Here is a 15,000-nt window from a genome sequence, read left to right as displayed (position 1 = left end):
CGGTAGTGCCGCCAGTGCACCTCAAGCGGTGCATAGTAGGCACTACATAAGGTTCTGTGCAGCGTCCCTTCGGCCACTAGCCGCAACCCTTTCATTCCTTTTACTGTGCCTCCGTTCATATTCTCATTCTTCCATCTCACTTTCCACCCTCTCCTTACAGTTGTTTCACAGTGCAACTGGGAGGTATTCCTCCTGTTACACCTTAAAGGCTTTTTTACTCTGTTTCTATCTCAGCGCTGAATGGCCTCATAGGTCCCAGCGGTTGGCCTTTGGCCTAAATTTTATATTCCATTCCATTCCGCAGTTATAATGACTACATTTCACGTCTACTTAGGACACAGTCCCTAAGAAATGAATGCATGAAATGGGTTTACGAACGTAAGATGACGTCATCACCATCATTATCTTTCTCCCTCTCACGCAAACACACACAAAAAGGCATCACCGCGCGTGCTTTAACATTCCATAGTCAAACCGAGCGAAGCCCATTCATAAAACATGACCTACGCTTTAGTTCAAAGAAAAACACAAGTGAAATGAGGTCCATTTATCCCATAATGCATTCGGTTTTACAAGCAGCAAAGAAGATAAATTGTAGCAGCTCTTTGAAAGACTTGCCGATAATTAGCGCGGTAGTTAAAGCTTCCTCTCTCTCTCTCTCTTTTCAATTCTTTGGTAATGACAGCTAATTACTGCTTTACGTTTACAGTGGGAAAGAGGTGATTATATCACCTTATCGCCTTTTAGCATGAAACAGACTGGTGAATTTCTAATGAGGCTTCAGTTGGGTACAAATAAATAAATCTTCACTAATCCTTCTCTCTCTCTCTCTCTCTCTCTCTCTCTCTCTCTCTCTCTCTCTCTCTCTCTCTCTCATGATTCACCAGCTTAAGGAATATGTATTACCAGAAAGTCTGCGAGTTTCATCCTTCTTTTCCAGGGATTCCAAACCCTTTGATGTAAAGAAAAATGAAATCATTAACTAATACGAACGTATTAATTAGCTTTGTTGTGATATTCTACGAACTCAAAACAAACAACGGAAAACTGACATCTGCAGAAATTAAGACCCGTGGGGGTTACTGCCGTCCACGCACTTCGCGTGGAGCACTGTAGGCATGACTATAGGGCTGTCTGCAGCGTCCCGTAACCCCCTAGCTGCACCCACCTAACAGCCGAATTTTACTTTACTTCCATTCCCGCTTTTTTTTTTTTTACCTTGCCTTCCAGCCTCTCTAACTATTACTTATTAATGAAAACTGTGGTTTTTATTCCTAGTTTCACCTTTAGATCCTTAAATTCATCTCTTTTACTTTCTAGCTCTCTTGATGTTGCTGTCCAGCCACTCCGCTTCCCCCCCCCTCTTTTTTTTTGTCTTGAGCGCTGAATGGCTGAAAGTGCCCCAGTGGTTGGCTTTATGTCTTAAATTTCATGATTCATTCAGTCAATCATATCAGAAACTACTAAAATATTGAAGAGTAGTTATTACTATTAGTTAAAGTCGGGACAAAAGAGAGAGAAAGCATTTCAAATCGGATCTGTGTAGCCCGAATGTAAAAAAATTTTTAATGTATAAAATATACTAATTCTTGCGAAATGTGAAAATTCTTTATCATCGCCAAGGATAATATCAAGTGACTTCTTAAAGAACTTAGTTTCCTTAATTTGACATCTATTACATAACCACAGAAATCGAAAGTAATGAGCATTTATTACGCAAAATGCTTTCGAGAAATCAATAATATAATTGGTAGCATTTTCCCTTTTTGAATTGCCAAAGTCTTGATCAAGATAAACTTTTGAATGATCAGACTTGAAAAGTATTACTGATGTAGAGAATTTTTTATTACCTTTAATACAATGACAGTAACTAATTCGACTGCCAGAATAATCTTATAGCGATATATTTTATAATTATAATTCCTCTATAAAATAAACTCTGAAATGCACATGCGCACATAAAAAATTTCATTATAAGTAAAAATTTCATTTTAAGTTTGTAACGATGAAGCGGCTGTCAAGTAAAACTTATAAATCAGGAAACTAAAATTTCCTAAAAAAAAAAAAGGGATAGATCTTCTCTCTGTCTCTCTGTCTCTCTCTCTCTGTTCTTTTACGAGAGCCCTCGAGTCGAAACCACTTAGATGCTTACCGCGCTATTTGTCTGAGGTCTCCGAATAAGGGCCTAGATTTTATTCCTTTAACAGCTGTTGTTTCCCTTCAGGAGTCCTCCTTCTCTTTTTCATTTTTTCCTGCTACCAGCAAAGTGGCACTGGGGGACCCAGAGAGAGAGAGAGAGAGAGAGAGAGAGAGAGAGAGAGAGAGAGAGAATGGGATGGAATGGAACACAAGAGATTTTATGACCTGTTCCTGTGCTGTCGAGTCTCGAAATTTTTTTAAGGCACCCGAGAGGATTAAAAAAAGGAAAAAAAAACTTCCTCAGCGAATACCCCCTTCTGTTTTATGTCCCTTTCTCTGTTTTATTGCTAATTTCATTGGTTATCACGGGATTCATCACGAGATTCAAGAAGTTTTTTTAAGGGATGTCCGCACGCAAGTTCATAATGTAATGAGGAGATAACACACACACACACACACACACACACACACACACACACACATATATATATATATATATATATATATATATATATATATATATATATATATATATATATATATATAAAATATAATGTAAAACTGAGAAAATGCAGATTCGTTCAGAGTGACGGATCGTCAACAATCTCTACTTGACACTGGTTGGAATCCTGGCGTGGTGTAAGAAAATCCACGTTTCTTTCCCAAATTTGGATTAATTCCCAAATTTGGATTAAAAGTCTTCGTTAGAAAATGTATCCTGAAATATCAGGAAACAGTCAAGTTAAGATTTCAATCCGTACTGACATTATGTATGTAAACACACACACACACACATATATATATATACATATATAATATATATATATATATATATATATATATATATATATATATATATATATATATATATATATATATATATATATATATAATTTCCAAATATTTCAGGCGTCACTTTCCACCAAAAGCTTTTAATCCAAATATGTAAATGAAATCAGGATACTCCTAATTCGAGCCAGTGTTAAGAACGAATCGCCAGCGGTCCAGTCTCTTAATAAATCATCATTTTCATAATTCTGAACGACATAAGTTGACGCGTTGTCTACTTTCAAATGATCAACCTTTCGAGGATAAATTTCACTAAGGTAACTGACAGAGACTGGCAGAGGACTCTGTTATTCATACTTTCCGCTATAGTTTTTAATTCGTCCCGTACACTCTTTCGGGTTTTCATCTGACCACATACTCATTGACGTTGTCGAAGGGGAAACATCTACAACCCTACTATTTTTAAAAGAGTTCCTATGGGTTTTGTTCTGTTAGCTATTCTTTTCTCCCCTGTTTATCAGTGATAAAATCTAGCCTTCTTTTCTTACTACTTATACATTTGCCAATGACTTACCCTCCATATTCCTTGCAACTCCAAGACTACTTCTGGTGTTCAAGGGCAACCTTAAATCTGTGGCTGACAGAGTTTAAGTCAAATGATTAAAAGAGTGCGCACGAAGGATTACGTATTAGTAAAGTAGATAGGAGAGCAAGTCCATGGATGAAATGGGCAGAAGGGGAATGGCTGGAGGTATATCTGATCATTATCTGAGAGTGAAAATAGGTAAAAATTTTTAGTTGCTCATTATCTTGCTGACACAAATATGACAGTAGATATAAATGATGGATGGCGAGGAATAGTTAAAAATCTGGCTACCAAGGTAATTAATCAACTTTTTTTTTTTTTTTTTTACTAATAAGAGGAGGTGCAAATTGCTTGTAAGAAGTCGGATAAAAATTGGATAGTTAACAACACTAAAGTAGATACAGTTACCACAGGAAGAGAGACTAAAAGCGGGAATTGGTAGATCCAGAAAATGACAAGTTTAGCAAAGACGAAAAAGACGAAACAAATTACCAGAAGCATAAAGGTTTAAAGATCGCTAATGAGCAGCAGAGGCTAGGGAAAGGTCCAGTACCAAGAGCTAGAACACACACACACGTACACACACACACGTACACACACACACACCGATTAGATCATAGCCCAAGGTCCCTCTCCAATGAAGTGAGGCCTACGAGAGCTCTATGCAAACCCAAAAAGTACCCATCCCTAGCTCAAAGAGCCAACAAGGTCGTCTGCCAGCAAAAATCTATTACACCCTGAGTGAGACTTGACCTAGGACCCACAGAGAGCTTGTCGCTGACAACACCACAGAGCTACCACATGGGTAAAATTATACTATGTTCAGGTATGCAGCAAGATGGTAACGGTAATCAAGAAGAAAATGATAAAGAAAATGAGGCAAACAATAAGAAGTGAGGTTAAATCCCAGCTAGTATCTAGGAGGATATATGAAGAGACATATAATATTGCTGAGTCAAAATAATGAATCTTAAAGGAAAATATGCAAAAGTAATAAATTGGTGAAACACTGGTAGAACAATTTACCACGAAAAAAAGATGATTCTCATAACCTGGATAAAACTAAAATTTGCTAATTGAAGGAACAACATAACTATCATTTCGTAGTTATTACACTAACAATATTATGAGCTTTCCGTTTAAATCAATTTAACTTTACAAGTTTCCCGAACTGATTTTTCTTTTCACTCCAGTTAAGTCATAAAGACTCGAATTACTTTAGATTATGAAAAAAATACTTGGAAAATAACCAAAATTATTTGCATAAAAGGAAGCAGGTAGAATCTTAACTCAGGAAGCTTATACACATCCGAATATCTAAGGGTGCGATGAATATTCCCATTTTCTTTCATCACCAGCTGTTCGATGGGAAGTCAGGGGTGACTGAGACGTTCGAAGAGCATCGCTCGCTATACCCCTAACGACCACGAGGACAAGTCGTAAAAACCTGGGAGAGAGAGAGAGTGAGAGAAAGCGCCATTTTAAGGAGATATTCGCTCCTGGTTCGAAGTGGGAACTGAGGAAAGAAAAAAAGGGGACACCCAGACTTTCGTGGGAGGTATGGAAATCGATAGAAACCATCGGACGAGAGAAAAACATTTATACTGTATCAGTCATTTATGGATTCCTTATGACCGCGTGACATGATTAATAGCGGGATCGTCCCTCCCCTGAAAGTCGTAAAATGCCCTCCCCGATGCCCCACAACCGACAGAAACCATAAATGTGTTAGTTTTAGGAATTGGTTAATGAGACGGTACGGGCAGCGTTTATAACCCATTACGCAGTTGTATTCCCAGCTTCGCCCTAAGGAGGAGATTTTGACTTCGGGCTTTTCTCAGTCGGATGCCCGTAAAAACAAGCACTTAAAACCCGATACCCCCCAAGGGGGCCCTGGTGCCTACCGAAGAGGGAAAGGGAAATATTCAGGGTACTGTCAATTAGTGCGGAAGAGCTTATTATCATTTCCTGATCCATGAGAATATCGGAATGTCTCAATCTGCGAGGAATGTTCACACGGAGGGCAACTTTACGTAAAGGTCGTGGGAGTTTTTTCTTTAAGTCCTCATATTCTTTTAATTTAACAATAATAACATTAATGACACTTAATAATAATGATTAGGAGTATCATTAACAATGCCAATAATAACAAAATATAATTATCACTGCCACGGCTGTAATTACCATTTATATAGGCTACTAATTCCAAATTCTATTTCAATATTAATCATGTTTGCATTCTTATTACTTATATACTTATATATATATATATATATATATATATATATATATATATATATATATATAATCAATAGTAACTTTTAAAGGTAAACGATAGTAATATATATATATATATATATATATATATATTAATATAATATATAACTTTTAAAGGTAAATGTATGTATGTATGTGTATATGTATATATATATATATATATATATATGTATGTATGTATGTATATATATATATATATTATTATATATATATATATATATATATATATATATATATATATATTTATCACACCGTGATTTATATACAATCATGAAGCTATATATATATCAGAGATACTCTCGATATATATACATATATACATTAGTATATGTGTATATATATAAAATTATTCCATTATATATATATATAAAAATACAATATATATATATAATATATACATATACATAGACATTAAGGGAAGACTGTGGAAAATACAATTTTAGCGTAATATTCTATTCGGCAAGACTGTGGAACATAAATAACTATAATCAGAATACGATCCGCTGAAAATAATCAAATATTTGATTTGATAAATTATGCATGAGGGGCGCTATGTATTCCAGAATTATTATTGCTTACAGGAGAAATTAAAACGGGCAGATAATTTGGTATTAAATAACAGACAGACCTACGTCTTTCATAATGCTTCAATATTCAGATACATGAACTGAACTGAATGAAGAATTTAGGCCAAAGGCTAAGCACTGGGACCTATGAGGCTATTCAGCGCTGAAAGGGAAATTGACAGTAGAAAGGTCTGAAAGGTGTAACAGGAGGAAAACCTCGCAGTTGCACTATGAATCAGCTGTTAGGAGAGGGCGGAAAGTAAGAAGGAAGAAAGGGAATACGAATGGAGATACAGTAAAAGGAACGAAAGGGGCTGCACAAAAGAAGGATGGGGTAGACACCTACACAATTAACGCACGTACAAACGTGCTGCAGACCTATAATGCGTGTAGGCAAAACCTTGACGGACTTGCCCAAATCCGGTTGGTTCGGTCAACAATAAAAAAAAAAACAAGCACTTGAAATACTCTGGTGCCTACATTCAACGACCACAAAAAATACTAATTTCAATGAGGTACTGGTACTGATATAACAAATGTATATATATACACATTTATATCTACCTCATTGAAATTATAATATATATATATATATTATATATATATATATATATATATATATATATATATATATATATATATATATATATATATATATGTGTGTGTGTGTGTGTGTGTGTGACGAAAATGAGGATTGGTGATCTAGCGACGAAGAATTACTCAGAGCGGAAGAACCTGGCGAGTAACTGCCAACTACTCGTATACTGTATAGTAGATCGAGAGGTTATTGTTTCACAGATAACATAATTATAGGAAGTATGAAGAAGGTGAAAAACCCTGCTTCTGCTAAAAACACAACAGGATTTGTGGATGAATAACAGGTCCTTTTAGATACATGACCACAATTCTCTCTTCAGGCATACACACAAACACACACACAAAGAGACCTAAGTTACCTTCTAGGGCATACCTACACACACACGCACACGCACATAAACACACACAACAAAACAAAGAGGCCTAAGTTACCTAGCACTTACTTGTAAGAGCAGACAGCTAAAGGCAAACGTGAGGAGAAGCGGGAGTGACTCATGAAAGCCTCTTTGAAGCGTTTAGCACCGACCACTCGAGAAATGATGCGCTTTCACGATCACTTCGATGGCTCTGTCAGAGTCTCTTTCAAGTATCACCATCTGCTGCCATCACAGATGGTCTCAGCTTCTTTCTACTTCACCCTGGACAACTCGGCAAAGTCACTTTGCTAAAAGTTTCCCAATATTCCACTTCTGTAATCTCTCTCTCCCTCTCCTTAAAACATTTTTTGTCTATTTGCTGTGTCTATTGTAATAACCTGTATTTGTTATCCTTTCAGACAATCCGTTGACACCAACTTTTACCTTATTTTTATCATGAAATGTATTATTATTATTATTATTATTATTATTATTATTATTATTATTATTACTTCATTCATGTTCCAAACCAGCTTCCGGGTAATATATAACAAGTCATTATCGTCTTAACTCTTTGATAATCAATGTCTTTGGCACCTATTGCGAATAACTGATATTAATTCTAAGCAAATGCTAATGTCTTTATTACTATAACTTCGGTATACCATATATCGAACATATTCTACTGACCGTTTTCAGTGATAAACACATATAAGAAAAATAACTACAGTTCTTCGACGCAACTTGGCAGGATTGTCCTGATGAGAAATATTCTAGCAGAGAGAGAGAGAGAGAGAGAGAGAGAGAGAGAGAGAGAGAGAGAGAGAGAGAGAGAGAGAGAGAGAGAGAATAAGGGGGGAAACTTTTATCACTAAGTCCCAATGACATAAGTTTCGGGGACAAGTAAAATAGGTATCCCTCTTTTCCTCAACAACTTCTCTCCCGCACTTTCCACCCCCTCCCCCTACCGGATATCTCTCTCTCTCTCTCTCTCTCTCTCTCTCTCTCTTTCCTTTTTCGTAGTCTGCTACCATTGTGAATCGTTTATGCAAATCATCATCCGCTGCTTCAAGGGCGACTCCCGGAGTGATAACCCTCATTTAGCATCCATCGGCCCAGATATAAAGTCGAGATCAGCCTGGTGTAACCTTTTGGGGTCCCAGCAACTCCAGACATCAAGATAATACTAATTAACCAAGGGGGTCCCACGGGGGAGTGAGGGTCCTAGTAGGGATTGGAGAGGAGGAAGGGGTGAAAGGAGCATATGTCTGAAGTCCTCTTGGTCCCTGGGATCTGCAAAACGTCGAGAAATAAAGCTATTTACTTCCTCGAGAAAACTTGTATCATCATGCTAATGAATTGGTTAAAAGCTCCTAACTGCTGGTCCTTCGGAGAAAATTAATGGGCGGAGGAGGGAGGGAGAGGGTGGGCTGAGGGGAAATAGTAGAGTCCCCCCTCTCCCCCTTAAGAGAACGCCAGTAGGGAAATTTACGTCCCTTTTGACATATAAAAGTCGCGACAGAGTGCCATTTTATTCGTGGCAGGACCGTCGCTGACGAGATCATGGCACCTGGGATCTGTTAAAATTCTGGCTTGATGGGAATACTTCCCGTGGGGAGAGAGAGAGAGAGAGAGAGAGAGAGAGAGAGAGAGAGAGAGAGAGAGAGAGAGTGCTGCTCATTATAAATCCTTATGTTCTCGTAAGTCAGAATTCTGCTAATGATTTTTTTTTATTAAGGCACCGAATGCGCATGCTTTCTCTCTCTCTCTCTCTCTCTCTCTCTCTCTCTCTCTCTCTCTCTCTCTCTCATTAAATGTGAAATCCAGATCTTCATAACATGACAGATATACGAGTGTTCTGGCACGGGTAATAATGTTTTTAATATTTCCTGTAAGGTGAAGATGCAAATGACTTGGACTTTTCAACATTTGCATTTGATGAATATCGAAAACACTCCAAATATGGAATTATTACGAAACGACTCTTTATTCTTTATCATATCAGAAGCAGCGCTAGTAATTTCCTTCCTTAATCGTGAACAAAATTTTATTAATAATGGAAAACATGAAACAAAACTACCGGACACTTTTCAGAGAGGCAAGAACACTATCCTGCGGAACACCAGATATCCCAGCCTTACCGGAACATCATCAGCAACAACCCTATCGTCGATGCCATTAGCAATTTGAAGGGGACCAAGTGCATGATCTTTTTTAGTTTTCTGTAAAAGAAAACTATTGTGCCGGCTTTGTCTGTCCGTCCGCACTTTTTTCTGTCCGCCCTCAGATCTTAAAAACTACTGAGGCTAGAGGGCTGCAAATTGGTATGTTGATCATCCACCTTCCAATCATCAAACATACAAAATTGCAGCCCTAGCCTAGCCTCAGTAGTTTTTATTTTATTCAAGGTTAAAGTTAACCATAATGGTGCGTCTGGCAACAATACAGGATATGCCACCACCGGGCCGTAGTTAAAGTTTTATGGGCCGCGGCTCATACAGCATTATACCGAGACCACCGAAAGACAGACCTATTTTCAGTGGCCTTGATTATACGCTGTAGCGGCTGTACAGAAAACTCGAAACTTCGGCGCATGTTTTACTTGTTCATTCTAAAAGTTTATAAAAGAGAAGCATATGGTCAACTAATCGCAAATTTAATGCGTCGCCAAAATCCAACGCATAATTATTCTACACCAATATCTCTTGACAAGATTACCTGGGAATTGACTTCCCACATTTGGTTACCTATACATACAGAGAGAGAGAGAGAGAGAGAGAGAGAGAGAGAGAGAGAGAGAGAGAGAGAGAGAGAGAGAGAGTATCATTCATTTTTCTGGAAGCTCTCGGGATCGGATGCATTAAGAGTACTGTTACTGTAAACCAAAAATACTTACAAATATCGAAACGAATAACATGATTTCTGTTTCAAATACCTGCAGATTTCTCAAGGTTATCGTGGCTGGTGTCATCATTTTTTAATAATGAATAATCTCGCAATAAAAAGGTGAGTTTCTATTTAAAAGAAAAAATTGAAATAGTTCTTATTCTAAAAAAAAGAAAGTTTTAAAATAATTCTTAAGCTATAAAGGACCAGAGAACGAGATTTTGACAAAAAAAGGGGGGGGGGGAGTGGATTTGTAAAGCATACATAATAAAATCAGTGTTTTCGTGATATACTGAACTGAACTGAATATAGAATTTAGGCCAACGGCCAAGCACTGCAACCTAAGAGGTCACTCAGCGCTGAAACGTAAATTGCCAGTAAAAGGTTTGAAAGGTGTAACAGGAGGTAAACCTCGCAGTTGTACTATGAATCCATTGTTACGAGAGGGCGAAAAGTAAGATGGAAGAAAGAGAATATGAAAGGAGGTACAGTAAAAGGAACGAAAGGGGTTGCAGCTAGGGGCCGAAGGCACGCTGCAAAGAACCTTAAGTAATGCCTACAGTGCACTGCATGAGGTGCACTGACGGCACTACTGCTCCCCTACGGAGTTCGTGATATACGACTCTCTACTTGTATAAATGGTCAGAACGATGGATAAGTGCATAATTCGGAAAAATACGGAGGAAGAAGAGGAAACCCAGAGAAAGCTGATAGATATGAATAATGGATAGAGTAAAAGAGGTGCTGAAGGGGAAAGGTCTTGATATTAATTTAGAGGAAGTTGATCACTTCCTGGTGAGCATTTTATGATGGTTTATAAATCGAGTGATGAATTGGAGGTTTTGTGTGTTATGGTATAATCAACGAAACAGAAGTTAAAAGTACGAATTGTTGCATTTTCAGTGCAGAGTTAAACATCTTAGTGTTGATACACATATATATGTATATAATGTATATATACCATATATACATATATATACATGTATATATATATATATATATATATATATATATATATATATATATATATATATATATATATATGAATGTGTGTGCACGTGTTAAGGAACACGTAGCATCTGTAACTATCTAACAACACTTCTATAATTTCCTGTACGTCTTATCTAAAAGGTTGCAGTTCTGAAGGCGTGAGAAGGTCTATATATGTCACATGTGCATTCACACTTACCGAAAAATGCAACAGAAATAATGTGCCAAAAAGCATATGTATGTATGTACAGTATGTACGGGTGCTGGTGTTACTTGAACATCTGTGTGTGTATGTATGTATGTATGTATGTGTGTGTGTATGTATGGGTGCTGGTGTTTACTTGAACATCTGTGTATGTCACACACGTGTCCATGTGCGCATGTGCACACATTACAACCCCACAAACACAAGCACATATTAACATTACCGTCAGACAGCGATGATATTCGCTATTAAAAAGTTAGTACACTATCTGTATTATCGTTTGTTCAAGCAGTAACTACAGAGAATGGTCGTTATGTGCTTTTGGCCTGAAATGTGGACATATAACTGTTTTATCTTTTGGTAGGTAGAAGTCTGAGTCATTCAAACGTCCTTTGTAGAGATTTTAGTAGACAGAAAGTCTCACTAAAACATGACTGTAGAATCGCGGGGGTTCCATTTCTATGAAGGCTATTAACTGACGAAATATGGAACATTTTCAATGTCCAGTGTTGGAAAATAGTTTTTTTTTCTAACTTCACAGCAATAATTGACCCATTCTCGTCTGCAATACATAAAAAAAAAGCATTGATAATTCCATCCGATCCTCCGAGGCGTTAAAATGTCAGTGGTAAAGAAAACTTCTAACTGCTGTCCAGAGAAGAAGAGTAGAATCACCCCCGACCCTCCACTATTGCCATCTGGCGATTGAGCGAGACATTACCTCAGTCGTTCCATGACGGCATTGAATATAATGACGGTTTTATATAAGGTATGTTGCCAACATCCTTAGAAGGAGTCCATTACCAAGGGTAGGCATCTTAGACCCCGGTGCAACCGGAAGGCCGGTGTGGTAGTTATAGGAAGGTAGGTAGGTAGATGGGGAGGTGGGGAGGAAGGAGATGCCCATATAACCGTATCACTTTCCTTTCTCATAAAGGGGTGTAAAGGGCAAAGGGCTGTGGGGGAGAGGGGGGGGGATCAGTCCATGGAGGAAATAGAAATAGGGGGGGCAGGGGTGCCACCGTTCAAGACGAACAGTACAGCCCTTTTAATGACGGGAAGGTGCAATGAACGCCGACTTTATTGGCAGTTTCAATACAAAGAACATGTGCCCCCTTATTGCTCATTCGCGAAATTATGCCCGAGGAGGAGCTGGAAGGGTAATGCTTAAAGTGTCCGGCCCGCTGGTTTGCCGTTGAGTCTTTGCCTCGTAACAATCCCCCGTTTACGACAAACATCTGTTATCGCCCCGTTTCATCTCGGCGAGCGTCTGATCACTCCAGCAACCATAGACGGACAGACAGACAGACAGACGTCCAAATAAAATGCCATACACACATGCAACATCGAAAAAAAAACGCCCAGCTTTGATGGGAGTGAAAATAAAACAGGACAAAAATGAATCACATTGATAAATTGCGTGGCATGTCTGGGCTTTGAACCTGGGGTGGGTAATAACGCTGATAGCCGGGAGGGTATAATCTCATAATCTCATCAAACAGTGTCATAATCGGCAGCGAGTACATTAAAATGCACGCTTTCAATGCAATGATGTAACGGCAGGGCAGGAAGCAACGTTTAATGACCCTTTCCATTTCTTGAAGGGGTCGAGTTTGATTGATGCAATAAGAACGAAGATCATTTCGCTGGTTTTACTATAAGGAATTTATGGCTGTATCGCTCCGAGCGCATAAAATTAAGGTTCTGATCCCAGTGGTGACGAGAAAGTTTACGTTACAGTATAACACTCAGTCTTATAGTTACATACACATAGTGTCAAAGTATATTCGGTTTTATGACTACAAAACAAAATAACTAAAAGATTGCAGAATTTATATATTATAGAGGCACAAAATATAGCAAAAACACTTGCAAGTGTCAAAATGTATTCGGTTTTAAGACCACAAAGCAAAGAACTTTAAGTTTGCAGAATTTAATTATTACATAGAAGCAAAAAATATAGCAAAAACACTTGCAAGTACATTGAGGTTACTTAACATAGTGTCAAAATGTATTACGTTTTATGACTACAAAACATAATGACTTCAAGTTTGCAAAATATATATATTATAGAAGCATATATATATATATACATATATATATATATATATATATATATATATATATATATAAAACATATATATATATATATAGCAAAACACTTGCAAGTACACTGAAGTTACTTTAACATGGTGTCAAATGTATTAGGTTGTAGGACTCCGAAACAAACTGACTTCAAGTTTGCAATGTATATATAGAGGTTAAAAATATAGCAAGAACATTTGCAAGCACACGAATACATATGAGAAGGAATGGCTGTCAAGAACAGAAACTTGGAATAATATGAAGTTGCTTTCAATACAGTGTTAAAGATAACTTAAACGTCTAAGTGTTTGGGCTAATTCTCAGCAGATACCGAGGCAGCTTAAGAGTACACACCAAGACCCGTGAGAAGACACTTCTTCCCCCAAATCCCTAAGAAGAAGAAGAAGAAGAAGAAGAAGAAGAAGAAGAAGCAGGAACAACTTACAGTAAACCGTAAATATACACTACTCTCGGGGGTCGTCAAAACTGCATTGACTTCGAAAAAGAAATTCCGGGGATAGCTTAAGAATTCCTTTAACGATCTCATATAATTCCTCGGTGAGGGTGACTCATTAAGAACTGCAGAAGGGGGCAGGCAAACTTTACACAAGTACCTTTATCCTTTATCGCTCTTCCCCTTTTCGCAACGGCCATTCGGGATTACGTCCACTCTCATTACTCATCGTTTCAGAGTCGAGGTAATAAATCTAGCGATATTATTGCTAAAGTCGTCTATACATCGCGGATGTCCGAGAGTTTTCTTTTGGGTAAAGCTGGTGGCGATGTTTTATGGGATCTCGTACTGCGATAAGTTGAGGGTAATCTCTCTCTCTCTCTCTCTCTCTCTCTCTCTCTCTCTCTCTCTCTCTCTCTCGGAAATGACACGGTGAGGGAATGCCTTGGACCAATTCACACCTTAGAATTCTAACGATGCATACGATAATTAACGGCAAAGAAGAGAATTCTAACAATGCAAACGATAAGTAACGATAAAGACGAGAATTCTTACTATACACTCTAAAGATACAGACAATAAATTAAGTAAAGAAGATAATTCTAACGGTACAAATGAAAAATAACGCCAAAGAAGAGAACTCTAAGGACACAAATGATAAATAACGCCAAAGAAGAGAATTCTAACGGTATAAAAGATAAATAACGCGAAGATAAAACGATAACGCCAAAGAAGAGAATTCTACCGATAAATAACGCCAAAGAAGAGAATTCTACAGATACAAACGATAAATAATGCCAGGGAAGAGAATTCTAACAATACAAACGATAAATAAAGCCAAAGAGGAGAATTCAAACGATAAATAACGGTAAAGAAGAGAATTCTACCGATACAGACGATAAATAACGCCAAAGAAGAGAATTCTAACGATACAAAGATAATCAACGGCAGAGGAAGCAACGGCAGCTGCCGAGTTAATCAACAAATTTAAGCACTGACTGTAAGTTATGAGCCACAAGTATCAACTGCAAGTATTGAATTAAAATCCTCTGCAGTAATCAACCTGGCAT

The 15,000-nt window shown here is 37.7% G+C and overlaps 1 protein-coding gene across 1 annotated transcript in view; it reads right to left on the bottom strand.

Moving 5' to 3' along the window:
- Positions 1 to 15,000, bottom strand: part of LOC136838097 (uncharacterized) — a 115,703-nt gene that overhangs the window by 10,573 nt on the left and 90,130 nt on the right. Inside the window, exon 6 of the mRNA XM_067102943.1 lies at positions 12,196 to 12,347. Within this exon, the coding sequence (XP_066959044.1) occupies positions 12,196 to 12,347 (152 nt within the window). The remainder of the gene's footprint in view (positions 1 to 12,195; positions 12,348 to 15,000) is intronic.

The sequence above is a fragment of the Macrobrachium rosenbergii genome, chromosome 4 (genome assembly GCF_040412425.1).
Source record: "Macrobrachium rosenbergii isolate ZJJX-2024 chromosome 4, ASM4041242v1, whole genome shotgun sequence".
NCBI classification, from domain to species: Eukaryota; Metazoa; Arthropoda; class Malacostraca; order Decapoda; family Palaemonidae; genus Macrobrachium; species Macrobrachium rosenbergii.
This window is presented reverse-complemented; position numbering and strand designations above follow the sequence as displayed.